This window comes from Phoenix dactylifera, chromosome 17 (assembly GCF_051530095.1).
Source record: "Phoenix dactylifera cultivar Ajwa chromosome 17, Ajwa_hap1_PhDact_Kaust_v1.1, whole genome shotgun sequence".
Lineage (NCBI taxonomy): Eukaryota > Viridiplantae > Streptophyta > Magnoliopsida > Arecales > Arecaceae > Phoenix > Phoenix dactylifera.
The window spans coordinates 444,999-465,195 of NC_143206.1; the positions used below are offsets into that span (position 1 = coordinate 444,999).

The 20,197-nt window shown below is 37.9% G+C and overlaps 1 protein-coding gene across 2 annotated transcripts; it reads left to right on the forward strand.

Moving 5' to 3' along the window:
- The first annotated feature begins 287 nt into the window (after positions 1-287).
- Positions 288-20,197, forward strand: LOC103720706 (GEM-like protein 1). 2 transcript variants are annotated; one of them, XM_008810543.5, is made up of 4 exons: positions 288-1,199; positions 1,306-1,407; positions 19,045-19,319; positions 19,700-20,197. In XM_008810543.5, the coding sequence occupies exons 1-4, from the start codon at positions 923-925 to the stop codon at positions 19,874-19,876; spliced, it is 831 nt and encodes a 276-aa protein (XP_008808765.2). In that variant the 5' UTR covers positions 288-922; the 3' UTR covers positions 19,877-20,197. The 2 variants fall into 2 exon arrangements, with proteins under 2 accessions (XP_008808765.2, XP_008808766.2); XM_008810544.5 differs by having other exon boundaries at positions 724-1,193.

The following is a 20,197-nucleotide window of genomic DNA, read 5'->3' on the forward strand; positions in this document are numbered from 1 at the left end:
GCCTGCTTGATATTGGGACGACGTGATGTCGCACAAACTACGGGAGAAGAACAAGAAAGAGGTGGAGGCCGGCGGGGAAGGGATCGGAAGATGCTTTCGTGGTCACGGCCGCTGCCTCCCTCCCTCCCTCTCTCTCTCTTATTAACCACCAAGTCAATCTCCTTCTCCGACTCTGTCTCGTCCGCGGCCGCGTCCTGTTGTTTCTGGCTTGCCGCCTCCAAGAAGGAATCGTAAACCGTTGCGGAAAGAGAGAGAAAGAGAGAGGAAGGGTATTCCGTCCTCCCACGCCTTCGCAGAAGGAGGAAGCGATCCGCACCTTTTTATCGTGTCCTCCGACGTGGCTGGTGTCTTTGGATCGGCTGTACCCACTACGATCCAGATTCGCGTTTGAACAGGTCGGACCAAGCGGGTCATTCTTAGGTGGCAAGAATATGTGGAAGATCTCTGCTGTTTGACGTCCCAGGGAGCCGTTTCTGATCCGCTTCGTGTGGCCAGCGGCACCGTCCACGCTCCTGCATGCGGCGTGCTCGCACCTGGTTGGCGTTCGACTCGCCTCCGCCTCGGGTGCCAGCATGCCACCTCGGCGTGCGCGCTTCCACGTCATCACCCGGTTCTCCCTCACCTTCGAGCCGGACCGCATGTCGACCCGTGCGAGGGGCCGCGTGCTGGAGACGCCGCACGCTCATAAAAAGCCGCGAATCCCCGCGGTTGCGGTGAAACAACGCGTCAGCGCCGGACTCTCGCGGCATCACATACCCTGCGGGTTTCTGGATCCAGGCGCTCCCCCTCGCCATTGTCCTGCTTCCTGCGGAATCCAATCGAAGAGTAATGGATTCGTATAAAAGCTAAGGAGCTTTTCCCCCGGTCCCCCAAAGGCTCGCTCGCGGAAAGAAAGAAGATAGCGGGAAAGGGGAGAAGAGAGATGGAAGGCAAGCAGGAGGGTCGGTGGGGTGCTTGGGCGATGGGCACGCCGGCGGCACCCCAGGCCCACCCGGCCAACCAGCAGGCTGCCACCTGGGTCTCCGTCGATTACATCCCCTCCTCCTCCTCCTCCTCCTCCCCCCAAGCCACCGCCTCCGCCCGCTACATGAACAACTCCGTCCCTCCGTCCGCCTCATCCGCCCACGTTGGTGGTGGTGGGGGCAACGGTGGCAACCCTTATGTGCATGTGTCCCCTGCCCCCGGATCCACCGGCAAGTGTGCGTTGGCCGAGCACTACTAAGCCATCGTCTCTCATCATTGATTGACTGATTGATGGATTGATTTAGTTGTTGAGGTTGTTGATCGTTTCCTGTGTCGTGGCAGGTCCGACGGAGATGATCCTCAGAATGCTCAACCGGTGCGGCAAGAAGCTGGAAGACCACAGCAGGAAAGCAGGGGACGCCGCCGGAAACGTCTGGCACCACCGTATGTTTCCCGTCGACTTACCCTCTCCTGCAGAAATTCAAATTTATAGTTTTGATTTGAATCCCTAGGCCTCTCTTCCCTCCTGTCGGGACCCGATAGGCTACCTGTATCGAATTAACCGTACGAACCCGGTCCAACATATTCATCCAACTGCCTGCTTTAGATGAAATCGTCGTAGGCGTTGAGTATTTCTTTTTGCCCTGTGGAATCTCATGGGATCAAACGTTTGATGATGCAAAATAAATAAATTCGGAGCGTGCTGGTTTCTGCAAACCCTGTAGAAAATCGGGGGTCACTGGCTTTATCTTGAGCATTTTTGTTCTGGATGGAGAAGGACGATGCATTTTATGATGACTTAATATGGATGAATTTCTTGTCTTGGAAGAGTTGGAGCTTCATTGTGCTTGTGTTTTAAGTAGAATGAGTTAACCTAGCAAATCACATTACCATGATGCTTGACTCTCATAGGAAAGATTGAGGATCTCAATTATCGGGTGATGGGGGTCTTTGGGATGCAGAGTGCTAGAATCTAAACCACAAAAAGTAACTTGGATCATAATTAAAAGAACTGAAACTTGATGGAGAGTAACCTAGAAAATGGAAGAAAAAGGTTACTTTTAGTGTGATTTGGTTTCAGATGGGACATAGGTGCACAATTTTATACTAATTAAATATAACATTTTCAGATTCCACCGTACTTACTACTTTTTTGAGTACCAAAACTAGAGATCCATGCTTTCATTTTGATTTTGTAATATATGGTTCTGTGATTCCTTGATGATATGCATCTTCTAGAAGTCTTTGAGGCACCAAACATGTTTATTTCAAAGTAATTATGACCTTAAAATTTGTTGGTAGGATTAGGGATGCAAATATACTTCCTCTGAGTCATGAGATAAAGAGTTCTTATAAGCAGTAATATAGTTAAAAGTCTACATTTTGTTGGGCTTTGGTCATTATGGCTCATATGTCTAGCTAAAGCCATATGTAATTAAACTGGAGAATATTACTTAATTTATTCAATTATATTTTCATTTTTATATTTCTTCTCATGGATAGTGGACTTCTTAGATAAGTTTATGCTATTTTGGGCATGAGGATTTGCCTCCATGATCTTGGATGCATTAGGCTTTGACTTTCCCTTCTTTTTCCTTCTTTTCACATTTATGTTCAAAAACTATGGCTATAAAATTTATATATGTCTAGTTATCAAGGATTTATGCTAAGTTTTTATGAAATTACTAACTTTCTTTCTTGCAAAGCAAGGTTTAAATACCATGATATGGGGCCTTCTTGGTTTTTTTGCAGAATGGGACACCCCCCAATCCCAGCCGTTTTTATAATCTTGTTGCAAAAGGCTCTTTTTTTTAGCTCATGGACTAGTGAAAATTGTCAAACAAGGCAGGAACATTACTAGATGATGGTTAGCTGCTTGAATGAGTAGATAGATGTGGTTTAAATTTGGAGGAAGATAGATTTGTTTGTGCCTAGTCCCACTTGATGTTTTGATTGCAACGTACTTGACAAGTGATGATTTAGTAGTTGAACATCTCAAGGTTAAATAAATACATGTCAATTAAAATTCCCATGATTCAAGATTGTCTTGACAGAGTCATTAAGTTCTAAGCTTTGAAGATGAAATGAGGGGGTTATGACAGTCAACCTGCACGAGGAATTTTTGGATGAACATTTGTTGCACTCTCCAACATTTGAAGGACATTCATAATCAAATTTTGTAGTTGTCTATATGTTGTATGATGATCTATCAATACTCCAACATAGTTCATCTGATAGATATTCAAACACAACAAAGTTGATGATGAAGAATGAAATATTTGATGGTATAATCACATGATTATCACCATACTTAGTGCCTCAAATATGGAGCATATAGATTTCATTTACAAGATTTTGGTTGAGGTTGCCATACTTCAGACGCAATGAGATCTTTGATTGCACTTTATATGAGACTTGACTATCTATTTTCACTCTTGAGTGAATGAAAAAGGAACTCATTACCATAAGTTGATTGATGTTCCACTATCAGCTAATTGTTTTAGCTTGTTTGGAAGAGTATCTTATAACTCAGCCCAACTCAACTAAGTCTTAGTCCCAAACTAGTTGGGGTTGGCTACATGAGTCCTTTACCTCTATTCCACTTTGTTTGGGGGCTAAACTTTCTAAAAGATACAACGATACTACTTTATCCCATGTGATTTTCAGTTTACCCCTACCTTTCTTTTCTTCTACATGTATCAAATTACTCCTTCATACTGGTGCATCCTCCTTCTAGCCTCTAAATCATCATTCTCTCAATTTGTCCACAATTAGTTTTACCTCTACCTTTTACTTCATTTTTTACTCTATATTTTCTTGTATTATTATATATCTATCTCAATATTCTCATTTCAGCTATAGTCATCTTATATATATATTGTTTTCTAACTGCCTAACATTTTGTACAACAAAGTATAGCTGGTTGTATGCCTCTCCTAAAAATTTTCTTTACAACTTGGCAGGTATCCTATAATCACTATTCCAGCTATATCCTCCATTTTATCCATTTTGGTATAATTCTATGGATAATATTCTCTTCAATCTCCCTTTTCTTATAAATAATGATTCTAAATACTGAAAATTATTACTCTTTAGAATTTTAGGATCCTCAATTTTAATTTCATCTTCATATCTATTTCTAATTCTATTAAAACTACTCCATATATTCTGTCTTGGTCCTACTTAACTTGAAACCTTTAGATTCTAGCGCACTCTATAATTTCAATTTATGTTCCACTCCAACCTTAGTTTTATCCACTATGACTATATCATTGCAAATAGTATACATTAAGGCCCGTTTGGAAGAGCTTTTCGAGGGTCAAAAAGTACTTTCTGGCCCTCCAAAAGTAGTTTTGGATGAAAAAGGATGCTTAGTAAAAATTTTGAAAATCTGTTTTAGCTTTTTCAGAAAGCTAAAAACAATTTTTTATAAGAAGCTCCATTTTGGAGCTTTCCGAAAAAGCTATTTTGAGCTTTGTCGGAAAGCAATTTTTTTGACTAAAATATCTATAATAAAATATAACAATTACATACTTTGTCCTTTTATAAACCTAAAAATCTGCTAAAGCCCTTACAAAGAACCCTAGCTATGGATCAGACTCTCTTTCGTGCAAGAAAAGGTATTCTTGTTTTCTATTATTGTATTATATTATAAATATAATATTATATTACATTATATCATAATACATTAATATATTATGTTAAATAATTTAATATTATGTTATATTATGAAAAATTAATGTACGCTAATAATTATAATATTTTGTATTTTATTATTGTATTATACTATAAATATAATATTATGTTACATTATATCATAATACATTGATATGTTATGTTAAATAATTTAATATTATATTAAATTATTATGCTATAGTATATAATATTATATTACTATATTATAGTAATATTATATTACATTACAGTAATATTATATTACATTACAGTAATATTATACTATATCATATATTTATGTATTAATATATATTATATTTTATTATGCTCTGTTGTATAATACTATGCAATATCCTTTATGGTAATTTTGTCATACAAAAGTACTTTCTTAGTTTGTTTACTAAATACATGTTAAAGTGCCACAGCATTTTAAAAATATAGTTACCAAACAGCAAACAACTTTTTATAAAAGCTCTACTTCAGAAAGCTCTACTTCTAACAGCTCCACTTCTAAAAGCTCTACTGCTAACAGCTCCCTCAAACAGGGCCTAATGAATATCGTCCTGAATATATGCCTAGTAAGCTCATCTATATTAGTGCAAAAGGGATACTTGAATTTCTTACTAGGCACTAATTCAGGATGATATATGCCTAATGAGCTATACTTGAATTTCTATTTTCTTTAGTCCTATTCTTTCATTTCCTAATATGCACATTCAAAACCACCAATCTATGTTGGATAGTTAAGCTTTCATCTAGTATAACTTTACAATCTTTATAAAAAATTTGATTTGTCTTTTGAGTAAAGAAGAAATCTATGACTAGTATTAAGCTCACTTTAAAAAGTTATAAAGTGAGAATCCTTGTTTTTAAAGAAAGTATTAGCTAATACTAGGTCATCTATCATCATGAACCTCAAAATAATATTTGCTTCCTTGCTTTTATCTTCGAAACCATAACCTTCATGAACACTTTCAAAATTTATATTATTTTTTTTACGTGCGCATTAAAATCTCCTCCGATAAATATCTTTTCTTCACTAGAATTTTCTTGACGTAGTCCATCCATATCCTCCCAAAAGCATTGTTTTGTAGCATCATCCAACTTACATGAGGAGCATATGCACCAAAATACTAATAGCCTCCTCTCCTAACTCTAATTGTATCAAGGTTATTCTATCTACTACTCTCTTATCACTAATTTAAACTCTTGTCTACAATAATTTCTACTACTTCGTTACCCAGACGTATCCATTAAAGTGTGAGAATCCTTGCCTACTTCCCACCATATTTGGGTGTCGATGTAGTATGTTGCTCCTGAGGAACATCCTAGTTAACCTCTGCACACTTTCCACTGAAGTCCGATGTAGTGCATCGCTAGTAGGGAACACTCTTAATGATTTTCTTATATAGATTCATGTTTATATGTTGTGACTATTATTTTATGCTAGCCATCTGTTGCCCAAGGTGACAAGCCAAGAGGGGGGGGGGGGTGAATTGGTTTCTTCTAAATTTTGATGCTTTAAACGTTTTCTTAATTAAGTGCGGTGGATGCTTTCTTAAGCTATTTGAGTGAGTTAAACTAACGCAAGAGTAGAAGATGATGCAAGAGTAAATGAAAACACAAGCACAACACAAACACAACAATATATAGTGGTTCGGTGCTCTCCTTAGCACCTACGTCCACTCCCCAAGCGTCCCCTTGGGAATTCACTATAATCTCGCGGATTACAGTTGGATTGTTTTCCGGGCTCACAATCCAAAAACCTTTGTTGGTTTTACGGGCTCACCAACGAACCTATACACTTTGGTTTTCCGGGTTCACCAAAAATCTTTGTTGGTTTTGCGGGCTCACCAACTAACCTTTACACTTTGGTTTTCCGGGTTCACCAAAAACCTTTGTTGGTTTTGCGGGCTCACCAACGAACCTTTACAAAGTGTTTAATAAACAAAAGGAAAGATTCAAACTCCTAAATGAGCATATGAAACAATATAAGCTACAAGGAAGAGTTAGAAAGTATTTATCGCTTTGAAGTCGCTTTGCTCTTCTTTGTCAAGGATGCTTCACTCTTTAAGGGGGATGGAGCTCTTGATGCCTCTTTGAATCTGCTCAATCCCTTTCTTTGATTCTTGAATGAAGCTCTTGATGAAGAAGATTAGGGCACTTTTGTATTCTTGGGTACTCTTTGATATTCCACTCAAAAGTTGTTCTCTCTGATGAATAGTGCCCCTTTAAATAGCTTCCCACCTTCTTAGGACAAGTCCCAATGGTTAGATTTGAAAAACTAGCCGTTACTCACCTTGGGAAGGACAAAAAGTACAGTTGCAGAACTAGCCGTTACTGTTCAGCCCGTGTTTGGGTCGGCTCAACCTGTCCTTGGGTCGACCCAACTTTGCCTTGGGTCGACTCAAACATTCCTTGGGTCGACCCTCTCAGAAACCACAGAAACTTCAATTTCAGCCTTCCTTCCCATGGGTCGACCCAACCATTCTTTGGGTCGACTCAAAGTCCACTTGGGTCGACTCAACTTCTTCTTGGGTCGACCCTCTCAGTAATTCCAGAGAACCAATTTCTGTCTGTCTTTCTGTCTTGCCTTTGGGTCGACCCTCTCAGGGTTTGGGTCGACTCAAGCTTGGGTCGACTCAACCACTGTTTGGGTCGACCCTCTCAGTAAATCCAGAGAGCATTCTTCAGTTGTGTTTTTGAGGTTCTTCAAGGTTGGGTCGACTCATGCTTACCTTGGGTCGACCCAACTCACTGTTCATTTGTGCCATTTTTGCAGGAGTGTGCCAAATGATTTCTTGATGTGCCGGGGTCGACCCAATCAACCTTTGGGTCGACTCAATCCACACTTTGCTGCATTCTCAAGGTTAGATTCATTCAAATGAACAAGGTCATGTATCTATTTTCAATTAACCAAATATACTGAGAGTAATGAACTTATAAATGAAGTATCAATTTAACTTATAGCATACTCTAGATAATTGCTTGTTAATCATCAAAATAACACTATCATCCTCAATCTCCCCCTTTTTGATGATTACAAAATAAAGAGTATAAGTCTATTGATACTTGTCTTTAAAGTCAGTTTATAAAAGGGATTAAATTGCTGAATTTCAGCTTTTCATATATACTTGTGAAATCTCCCCCTATATCATTCAAATGTTGCCAATTTGACTTTTTGAATTGCTCCCCCTTTCATTTATAATTCATTAGCAATGAAACTTCAAAAATTGGAGATAAACTCTGAGTTTCAGGTTATGTATCGGGGTGCGAGAGGTGCGTGCCAAATTCTGAATTTATATGTGCCAAATTCTGAACTTTGATGGAAATTTTTGATTTAGTCAATTTCATTGTTACAAATTGCTCCCCCTTAGATGTATAAGCTTTTTTATATGATTTTCAATTTGTTTGCCCATTTATTTCTCTTTTCTTTACATAACTTTTATCTTTATTTCTCCCCTTTTTGTTATATTTCTTTACTTCTCCCAAAATTAATACTCTTTCTTTACTTGTTAAATAAAATACTCTTTCTTTACTTAAATTGAATACTCTTTCTTTTCTTAATACTCTTTCTTTTCTTAAATACTCTTTCTTTTCTTAAATACTCTTTCTTTTCTTCTCCCCCTTTTTGTTATCATCAAAAATATATATATGGGAAAAGATGCAATAAATAATAAGCTTCAAACTTCATTGATCAAAATAGGAACATTTTCATACATTCATGTCAAAAACAAAGACAGATACAATGTTCCTTAATCAAGATTTAAAGATACATAAGATAAAAACAAGATACTTAGGAGAAAAGCAAGATACATGTGAGAACTAGATATCTAGCCTAGGCTCTAAACATAGACGCTAAGATCAGCCTAGGGGGAATCTAATGGCTGGGATCTAGTCCTCATCCTCCTAGCATACGTGGCGAGGGGAGGTCGAGCCTGGTGAGACTGTGTCTGGCGTGGAGCACGACGAGCGGGATGACTCTGTGCCGATATTTCTGACTCAGCAGCCTGTGGCACAGATGGTCCATGTGTCTCTCTCTCTCCGGAGTGCTCCTATCTGCTGCCTTAGATCACTGATCTCAGCAGACATGACATCCAACCGGGCGTCCAATCGGTTCGTGAGCCCGTCAGTAATAGTCATCGCCTGAGCTGTCATGAGCTCTGTCATCCTGCTCCAGAAGTCATCCGTATCTGTCGGAGGAGCGGATGACGATGGTCCAGCCTCTGAGGGTACAGTAGGATGATCCATAGGCTCCTCATCCTCATCCTCTGGTGCATCTCCCTCTGGTGCCTCACCCTGAATGCCTGCACCTGTGTGAATCCACTGCCCGTTCACTTTCTCATATCCCATGCGTATAAGTGTCCGTGCAGTGTACGTGTCAGTGTGATGCAGACTCTTGGATGCCTCCTCCTCGAGAGGTAAACCGTGCTGTCTAAATATCAAAGTGAGTATCATACCATAAGGTAGTGATACCCTGTTGCTGCACATTACCTTCCTCATCTGTCTCAATATCATAGCCGGAAGATTTAGGGGAGTCCCTCGAATCATACACTCCATCACTGCTAGATCTCGCTCAGTGATGAGATCGAATCTCCCGGTCTTTGGAAACAAAATCCTATTGATCATATTGAGCAGTAATCTCATTTCAGCGGAAAGAGAACTAGCTATTACCTTCGTGGAGAAATCGAAGTTCTCATTTTCCATGATCAATTGTAGAGCTCTCATTTTGTTTTCTGGCCTTTCCGGAGTGGCTCCTATGCAGGGTAGATGAAGTAGCTCACTCAAGCTCTCCTCGGATACTCGGATTCGAACCCCTCGAACTTCTGAAACAAGCCCTCCCAAACCAGTCTTGAGGAAGGCATAGAACTCTTGTACCAAACCGGGGTAGATTACCACATCTAGGGAGCAAAGATACTCCCAACCTTGTCTTTGGATCCATTCCCAAATCCGAAACCCTTCTTGATTGAAAAACTCCGAATGGATCCTTCTCCCGGTAGTAACCGGCCTCCCCGCAAATCTTGCAAGGATCACTGAGGGGGAAGGAGGAGGAGGGGCCTCCGCACGTGCCTCACGTCGTGGAGACACGGGAGATGGCTCGGTAGGTTGCCTTTCCTCCCGTTGGATCCGAGTCACTCTTCCGAATCTCTTGGCCACGGCTCGTTTGGGTCCCATTTCTCCAAGATCTTTAGGAAATCTACTGTTTGGAGGAGTTTAGTGGAGATTGGAGAGTGGGGAGTAGATTTTTCGGAAGAAGACAAAGGCCAAATAGTGCCCTAGAAATGCTCTCGGGCCCCCTTATAACAGTGGGGTCCCGACGTTGGGTCGACTCAAGATTTTCTTGGGTCGACTCAACGTTGGGTCGACCCATGTTCTGGGTTGGGTCGACCCAAGTGCAGTAATTTTCTTTTCTCTTCCTTTTTGCTTCTAAAAAGTTTTCCTTGCTTCCAATCCTTATAAACTCTTTATGGAACAATGATACATGAGTAAGAAATCTATAGATAACAAATTTGACTCATGTTTCATGGGATTTTTGAAATTAGAGGAATGTATCATGAGACTACTATCTCCCTTTTATATTTCTTTAATAAAAAGGATCACATATGCCTAATTCCCTCCTGAGCATACAGAATCTATCTTCACTCAATGGTTTGGTAAATATGTCGGCCAATTGTTTTTCCGTGCATATATGCTCAATACATACATTTCTTCTACAAAAATTATTTTCAAGCAGAAATTTACTCAGTCGATCATACCAAGCCCTAGGTGCTTGCTTTAATCCATATAATGCCTTATGTAGTTTAAACACATGATTTGGCAATTCATGATTTTCAAATCCTGGAGGTTGTTCTACATATACTTCCTCCTCAATAATACCATTTAAGAATGCACTCTTCACATCCATTTGATATAATTTAAAATCCATGAAACATGCAAATGCCAGAAGCAATCTAATAGCCTCTAATCTAGCTACAGGAGCAAATGTCTCATCAAAATCTATTCCTTCTTCTTGATTGTATCCCTTAGCTACAAGTCTAGCCTTATTCCTTATAACTAATCCATTTTCATCTAATTTATTTCTAAATACCCATTTTGTTCCAATTACTGAATTATGCTTTGGTCTTTCAGTTAATGTCCATACATTACTTCTTTTAAATTGATTTAATTCCTCTTGCATGGCATTTATCCAGTTAGTATCTTTTTCAGCCTCTTCATAAGTTTTAGGTTCTAATTGTGAAACGAAAGCAAGATAATCATTTAAATTTCTAAGAGATGATCGAGTTCTTACCCCTTGAGATGGATCACCAATGATTAAATCTTTAGGATGTCCATGTGCATACCTCCATTCTTTTGGCACGTCTTGGGGTTGTGGTGGCACGCAATCATCTCCCTTATCTTGATTTGGCACGTCATCAATTTTCAACTTTTCAAAGTCGATAATTCCTGTATCATCATCAATAGTATTTTCTTTCCTAGCAGACTCACTATCAGACTCATCAAATATAATATTGACTGACTCTTCTACTACTAAGGTTCTTTTGTTGAATACTCTGTATGCCTTGCTAGATGTGGAGTATCCTAAGAAGATACCTTCATCTGACTTGGCATCAAATTTACTTAAGTCCTCCTTGCCATTATTTAAGATAAAACATCTACATCCAAACACTTTAAAATATTTTGCAGTTGGTTTCTTATTCTTCCAAAGTTCATAAGGAGTTTTCTTAGTTATAGGTCGTATTAAAACTCGATTTAGAATATGGCAAGAGGTGTTTATAGCTTCAGCCCAAAAGTACTTTGGAAGATTTGACTCGCACAACATTGTGCGTGCCATTTCTGCCAATGTCCTATTTTTCCTTTCAACAACCCCATTTTGTTGAGGCGTTCTAGGTGCTGAAAATTGATGTGATATTCCATTTTTAGTGCAAAATTCCTCGAAGTGTTGATTTTCAAATTCAGTACCATGATCACTTCGAATGGCTACTAAGGTGAGTTTCTTTTCATTTATGATTTTATTATATAGTTTCAAAAATTCTGAAAATGCTTCATTCTTATGTGCCAAAAATGAAACCCATGTATACCTTGAAAAATCATCAACAATAACTAGTCCATATTTCTTTCCTCCTAGACTTGTAGTTCTAGTAGGTCCAAATAGATCCATGTGTATGAGTTCAAATGGTCTAGTTGTTGATACTACGTTTTTCGATTTGAAAGATGACTTAGTTTGTTTTCCCAATGAACATGGTCCACATATTTTGTCCTTTTCAAAAATCAATTTTGGCACATCCTTTATTAATTCCTTCTTAACTAGTTTTGATATTAATTCCATACTAGCATGTCCTAATCTTCGATGCCAAAGCCAACTAGTTTCAATTTTCTTTTCTTCATTAGTAATTAAGCATAAACCATTTTTCTTGCCTAACTCATGAAGATCTACTAAGTAAATATTTCTTTGCCTTTGTCCTACAAGTACAATGCTATTATCTTTAGGATTTGTGATTATGCATACAGATGCTTCAAATGTAACTTTAAATCCTTTATCACAAAATTGACTTATGCTAAGAAGGTTATGTTTCAAACCCTTAACTAATAAAACATTTTCTATAAAAATAGATGGAGCAATGAAAATATTACCCTTTCCAATGATATACCCTTTACCATTGTCTCCATAGGTCACTACTCCACCTTTCTTTGGTTCCAAGGTGACAAATTGATCTTCGTCACCGGTCATGTGTCTTGAACAGCCACTATCTAGATACCATCGTTTTTCCATTTTATCAGCTGCAAGACACACCTGCAATCAAGATCAAGAAGAACCTTTAGGTACCCAAGCTAAGTTGGGTCCTTTAGGGTTAGTACTCCATGTTCCTTTTGGAACCCAAACTTTCTTGAATTTTATCTTTTGATTATTACTTGATCTGTTTTGACTAGACTTTCTAAAATTACATTCATATGCTCTATGTCCTATCTTATTACAACAATAACAAGTAATATTTTCCCTTTTAGCTTTTACAAAAATATTCTTTAAGAGTTTTTGTTTCCTATTTGTTCTATACCCTAAACCGGCCTTATCATATACAGCTTTTTGGCTATCAAGAATCAAGTTTAATTTGGTAGAACTAAGAGTAAATCTATCTACCAAAGATTTATATTTTTCAGCATCTTCTTTTAGCTTGACATTTTCAGCAATTAGATTTTTAGTTTCATTTTCAAGTTTCCTACTTAATGTTTCATAGTTATGAGACAGTTTTATCTTATCTTTAATGAGAGATTGATTTTCTTCTTTTAGAGCTTTATTTTTATTAATTACTTTCTTATGTTCTTCCATGAGTTCTAAGAATGCATCATGCAATTCATCAACAGTAAAATCACAGTCAAGTTCAGAATCTACCTCATCGTCATTGGCCATATGACATATTTGGGCCGTGTCTTGATGATCTTCGTCCTCCGAACTTGATTCCTCACTTTCACTCCAATCGGCCATAAAATTCTTCTTTTTCAACTTTCTTGCCATCCTCTTCAAATCTGGGCAATCTATCTTATAATGCCCGGGTTTGTTACACTCATAGCAAATGGGAGTCTCCTTTTCTTTTTCCTTATCCTTAACCTTTTCTTTGCTTGAGTTACCTTTAAGAAAGGGTTTCTTTTTATGGAACTTATTCTTACCTCTCATGAATCTTCTGAATTTTCTCCCAAGCACTGCCATCCCTTCTTCATCAATATCTTCATCATCATCTGAATCTTCCGATTCAGTTTGTTGTCTAGGGGTGGTAGTCTTTAGGGCAATGGGTTTTCTTCTCTTGACCTCATCTTCTGAATTTTGCCTCATTGTCAACTCATGGGTCATGAGAGATCCTAGGAGCTCCTCTAACTGCAGTGTGTTGAGGTCCTTTGCCTCTTGAATAGCGGTTACCTTGGCCTCCCAATTCCTTGGTAGAGACCTGAGAATTTTACGCACCAAATCAGAGTTAGAATAAGACTTTCCTAAACTTTTAAGCCCATTTATAATATCAGTAAAACGAGTAAACATATCAGTTATGGACTCAGTAGATTTCATTTTAAACAGTTCATACTTGTGTACTAATATGTTTATCTTGGACTCCTTAACTTGATTGGTCCCTTCATGTGTGACCTCAAGTCTATCCCAAATTTCTTTGGCGGTGGTGCAAGTGGATATTCTATTAAATTCATTTACATCTAAAGAGCAGTAAAGTGTATTTACAGCTTTTGCATTTAACTGTGCTAATCTTCTATCACTTTCATTCCAATCCATTTCTGGTTTGGGTATGATAGTGCCATCTATGTTAAGTGTGGGTATGTGAGGTCCTCTAGTGATGATTTGCCACAGTTCATAGTCCGAAGCTTGAATGAATATCCTCATTCTAGCTTTCCAATATGTGTAGTTTGTGCCATTAAATAGAGGTGGTCTATTTGTAGATTGCCCCTCACTCATTGCACATCCCACTTGGGTTGTCATGATCTTTAACTCTTGATTGTTAGATCAATGAGCACTATTAGAGCACCTCGCTCTGATACCACTTGTTGCCCAAGGTGACAAGCCAAGAGGGGGGGTGAATTGGTTTCTTCTAAATTTTGATGCTTTAAACGTTTTCTTAATTAAGTGCGGTGGATGCTTTCTTAAGCTATTTGAGTGAGTTAAACTAACGCAAGAGTAGAAGATGATGCAAGAGTAAATGAAAACACAAGCACAACACAAACACAACAATATATAGTGGTTCGGTGCTCTCCTTAGCACCTACGTCCACTCCCCAAGCGTCCCCTTGGGAATTCACTATAATCTCGCGGATTACAGTTGGATTGTTTTCCGGGCTCACAATCCAAAAACCTTTGTTGGTTTTACGGGCTCACCAACGAACCTATATACTTTGGTTTTCCGGGTTCACCAAAAACCTTTGTTGGTTTTGCGGGCTCACCAACTAACCTTTACACTTTGGTTTTCCGGATTCACCAAAAACCTTTGTTGGTTTTGCGGGCTCACCAACGAACCTTTACAAAGTGTTTAATAAACAAAAGGAAAGATTCAAACTCCTAAATGAGCATATGAAACAATATAAGCTACAAGGAAGAGTTAGAAAGTATTTATCGCTTTGAAGTCGCTTTGCTCTTCTTTGTCAAGGATGCTTCACTCTTTAAGGGGGATGGAGCTCTTGATGCCTCTTTGAATCTGCTCAATCCCTTTCTTTGATTCTTGAATGAAGCTCTTGATGAAGAAGATTAGGGCACTTTTGTATTCTTGGGTACTCTTTGATATTCCATTCAAAAGTTGTTCTCTCTGATGAATAGTGCCCCTTTAAATAGCTTCCCACCTTCTTAGGACAAGTCCCAATGGTTAGATTTGAAAAACTAGCCGTTACTCACCTTGGGAAGGACAAAAAGTACAGTTGCAGAACTAGCCGTTACTGTTCAGCCCGTGTTTGGGTCGGCTCAACCTGTCCTTGGGTCGACCCAACTTTGCCTTGGGTCGACTCAAACATTCCTTGGGTCGACCCTCTCAGAAACCACAGAAACTTCAATTTCAGCCTTCCTTCCCATGGGTCGACCCAACCATTCTTTGGGTCGACTCAAAGTCCACTTGGGTCGACTCAACTTCTTCTTGGGTCGACCCTCTCAGTAATTCCAGAGAACCAATTTCTGTCTGTCTTTCTGTCTTGCCTTTGGGTCGACCCTCTCAGGGTTTGGGTCGACTCAAGCTTGGGTCGACTCAACCACTGTTTGGGTCGACCCTCTCAGTAAATTCAGAGAGCATTCTTCAGTTGTGTTTTTGAGGTTCTTCAAGGTTGGGTCGACTCATGCTTACCTTGGGTCGACCCAACTCACTGTTCATTTGTGCCATTTTTGCAGGAGTGTGCCAAATGATTTCTTGATGTGCCGGGGTCGACCCAATCAACCTTTAGGTCGACTCAATCCACACTTTGCTGCATTCTCAAGGTTAGATTCATTCAAATGAACAAAGTCATGTATCTATTTTCAATTAACCAAATATACTGAGAGTAATGAACTTATAAATGAAGTATCAATTTAACTTATAGCATACTCTAGATAATTGCTTGTTAATCATCAAAATAACACTATCATCCTCACCATCAAGCTACTATAACCCTCCTACTTTATCCAGGCCTAGTACCGACTATGTACAAAAACTAGATGGAGTTCTTGAAGGATATCTTATGATGACTCAAAATTGATACATCTCATTTCAAAGGAGTGGAGGTTTAATTTCTTTTACTGTTTAGTAGGGCAAGTTAGTTTAACTCATCTCATTCCTATCCTTCTTAAATTGTGATAGGAAAAATTAGTTATCTCAATAATCTAATCATAAAAGTCTTTTGTTTAAAATGTAGGATTCAGACTAGCGCAAGACATCGTCATTCATTGCCTCTAGGAGCCGTTGACGTTTTTCCAGAATTATTCGTAGACCTCTTTGGGATAAAAAATCTCTTTTGTGCAATAGGTATCAAGATAATTGGGAATTGGGAAGACTTAAAGAAGAGAAAAATGAAAAGACTTATTTCTTCCAACAAAGAGGCGAAGTCGTGGTCTCTTTCTTTCCATTACGAACGACACGCTTCGCCTGCTCCCTCCCCGTGTCCATTAGCGCTCCTGTCCAGAGCGAAGAGAAGGCGAAAAAGCGCCGCCGAAGCAGCATGAGCAGGCCTGGTACAAGGTTTGAAATACCAAGAATCGATACCTTCTTAATCATGGTTGGATAAGGCATGCATCCTATAGAGGATTGTAGGGACAAAGGGTATAGATGGGTATGCATAGATATGCATCAAACATCCTTAGTACAGCTTGTTTTAGCCTCCAAAGTCTGATTTTGGGTTTTTATCATATTTTTCTATCTAACTATATGTTTTTTAAGAAATAAGGTGGAGTATCAAATAATTGCTTTAATTAAGGCCTTGTGTGTGCTGATGTCTTAAATATATATATATATATATATATATATATATATATATATATATATATATATATATATATATATATATATATATATATATATATATCACATAACATCACATGACTTATAACTCTACATCTAAAACATATCTATCAGAATTGGTCCTAGAATTTGCTAATTAATAGTCAGGTTTAGGGAATGATGATCAAATAAATATAATTTCAGTTTAGTTTTTTTCTAATTTTGCCAATTAGTCACAAACTAATGATCAGCTTATTGATGAATTTTTTTAAAAATATATATATATATGCTATAAAATTATCTATCTAGAATTTGAGCTTAAAAATATTTAAATTGGCCTATCCAATATGAAAAATTCCTATAGGAGCTTCTCTCAACTTCCTCTTGTCTCCACCTTCCAATGGTTGAAAACAAGGGAAAAATCACCCGTTATACCACTTCATGAGCGTTATCTTGGTGTATCGCTTAGTTTAGGAGCAGTCCACGATCAGTCTTGAACAAACAAGCTGCATTCCATCTCTCAACTACTGATCCATAGTTTAGGAGCAGCCCAAGATCAGTTTGGAGCAAAGCAGCCGCATTCCATCCCTGAACTACTGATCGACCCTTCGTTTTGGCAGCTTGGTAGTGGTTAATGGTTTTTGCTTGAACCAAGCCTCTCTATATTGAATCGAGACTCCTTGTATCGAGGAGGCCTAGATATGCGCTGAACTGCTCAATATTTTCAACCGTGGTTTGTTACCAGCAAGGATGACTTCGATTGCTAGAATGCTAGAAACTTGTACTTTAAGAAAAAAAACTTTAGAAGATTGGAGAGAAAAGGTTTTTTTGGTGTGATTGGATTTCATGAAAAGTTTTTGGTTTGAGATCTTATACTAGATCGACCTTTCATTTGCAAAGCAAATTATAATGTGAGCACCATAATTTTATGTTTGTATGTGTGTGTATGCATTTTAGCTCTACAATATATGATTTTGGATACTTAAAGATACCTTGTTGAACTTAAAGTTTCCTGGTGGAATAAGCTATATAAATTATATTTAGTCATAAGATTAATTTAAGAGCCAAATAAGCTTATAATAGATGATGTGAATAACTTTTGATTGCTCAAGGATTCAATCATTATGGCTTATTATATGTAGGCATATGGTATTTTGTAATTGGAAAAAACAAAGATTAGCAGGATGTCCATATTTTAACTCTTCCTTCCTTTCTCTTTAATATAATTTAAAGCATAGATTTATGCAATATATATGGTTATCATCAAGGAGCATCTTCGCTGAATTCATACAATGGAAGCAGGATCCCTGTGGAGAAGCATTGGTTCAATTACTTTCTGTAATTTAGGCTTTTGTGTGCTGTCACAAGGCATCATTTTTAGATGACAACATTTATAGTTTAAATAATTGGATGATTTGATCTGGATGTGCTTGAGGAAGGGTCCATAATTTGTACTAGGTACCAGTTTACTTGATCATGATAGACTTAATGAATGATGGCTTGATTGTTGAAGATCTCAAGGCTGAACATCAATTGATTGAAAATAGCATTGTGAAGATCTTCAGTCATTAGTTTCTAATGTTGAAGATCAAAGAAGGAATATTGACCTTTAACCTACAGGTCTATTTGGAAGACCAACCACTTCAATTTCCAGCAGTTGATGAATTTTCACAATTAACTAACATATTACTTGTGTTCTTTCCTGTTGACTGACTTTGATTTAGTCACATTAATACATGTTTCATTAAAACATGGTTGCAGTTATTTATGATTATGCCTCACTGCCTGTCTTGGTATTTTATGTACACTAACCACTACGGAGTCTTTTCTGAATCAATAAAGTAAGTATATCTATTGTATCGTGACAAAAGAAAAATAAATGAAAAACAATTTTCTTCTTGGACAATGAAATGTTGCTGTTGTTGATGAAATGCTTTGCTTGATGTATTCGTGCTTCTTATTTGGGAAATATGTCTTGTGTGGCCTAGATCTGTTAAAATGTTTCCATCTATTTATCTAGTTTTCTGATTCATATGAAATTTCTATATTGAGGTAAAATAGTGAACCAATTTGTTGAAGATGGAAGTTCTATTTCCACATTTTGGAATTCTTTTCTTAGTTGTAGTATAGGTTTATGTCCTTGATTTTGTCATAAGCCAATAAAAATTGCATTTGTTATTGGTTTGAAAATCCATCTAGCAGAGATGTTTGATTTTTGAAAGACTAATATTGCATCTGTGAATTTTGGGAGCTTTTGACTTATAATATCTCTGCATGTTTTGGTTTCTAATTCTGTGATTTTGTAAATTCAATGACCTTTTGTGTTGAGTATTTATATCTTGGAAATGGATAAACTTCCATTTTAGCACACTTTGACATTAAATAGAAGTATGAAATGATAGTTAATATCTTACTTCCCTCCCAAAAAAGGTTAGCTAATATGCCTGTGTCCTCTTGTTAAACAGTTAAAACTGGTCCTAGTGTTACCAACGCAGCCATGGCTAGGCTTGCACAAGGAACAAAAGTGCTTGCAGAAGGTGGACGTGGCAAGGTTTTTCAGCAGACATTTGGTATTCTTCCAGGAGAACAACTGAAAAATGCATATGCTTGTTATCTCTCTACTTCATCAGGCCCGGCGATAGGAACTCTTTATATATCCACAAGAAGGCTTGCTTTTTGTAGTGATAAACCTCTCTGCCACAATGTCTCCGAAGTTCAGCAGGAGTGGATTTATTACCAGGTTCATCTTTTGTCTCTTGGCCCTTCACAAATTGTAGCATAGAACATTTATATGACACATTCTACATGGATAATTGCTTTGAATTATTGGAAAGAATTACATTTTTACTGCTGCAGTAGCTTTGGTACTTCGAATTCTCCTCTTTTAGAAATTGAAAAGTAGAAATGGCAATGAATAAGAAATGAATAGGACCAGCATTTGGTTGTCTTTTCACAAGGTACATCTGTTATTTTTGTTCTACTATTTGTAGGTTGAAGTCTCCATTTTTTAAACAAATTCATTGCTCTCCTTGCTGTCCATTGCGTATAGCTTCACCTTCAACCTTTTCTCTTCAGCTATTGCGATATTCTTAAGTCCTAACAATACATCCACATATACAGGTTGTTGTGGGACTGGAGCAGCTGAGATCAGTTAATTCTTCAGCTAATGTTGGGAACCCTGCAGAGAAATACATCCAGATCATTACCATGGACAACCATGAATTCTGGTTCATGGGCTTTGTATCATATGATAAAGCCTTGAAGAATCTCAGGGAAGCTCTACAGCATTCCGATTGATTTGGCTCTAATATACATTGCTAAAGTTACCATCCTTCAACATCTGATCAGAATGCTGGCAGTTCACGGGGAGGACTGATGGAATTTGGTTTGAATGCATCATGTTGTAAGAACATATTTACAGTGTGTTATATGCATAGACAGTTTGAGACCTCCATGGATGTATAAAAGCATATGATTTCCCACAATATCACTGCTTTGGGGAATGACATGCTGCACATAAAATGATATGAAGCATGATTCCCCACAATATCACTGTTTTGGAGAATGACATGCTGCACATAAAATGATAAGAAATTTTGTGTTAACAAGCTTGCAAAA

What these genes read in the sequence shown, in the direction of transcription:
- LOC103720706 (XM_008810543.5), top strand. Translation starts at nt 923, where the DNA reads ATGGAAGGCAAGCAGGAGGGTCGGTGGGGTGCTTGGGCGATGGGCACG. An exon ending in CCCCGGATCCACCGGCAAGT is followed by an intron (nt 1,200 to 1,305) that starts GTGCGTTGGCCG and finishes GTGTCGTGGCAG; the next exon opens with GTCCGACGGAGATGATCCTC. An exon ending in AGGAGTGGATTTATTACCAG is followed by an intron (nt 19,320 to 19,699) that starts GTTCATCTTTTG and finishes CCACATATACAG; the next exon opens with GTTGTTGTGGGACTGGAGCA.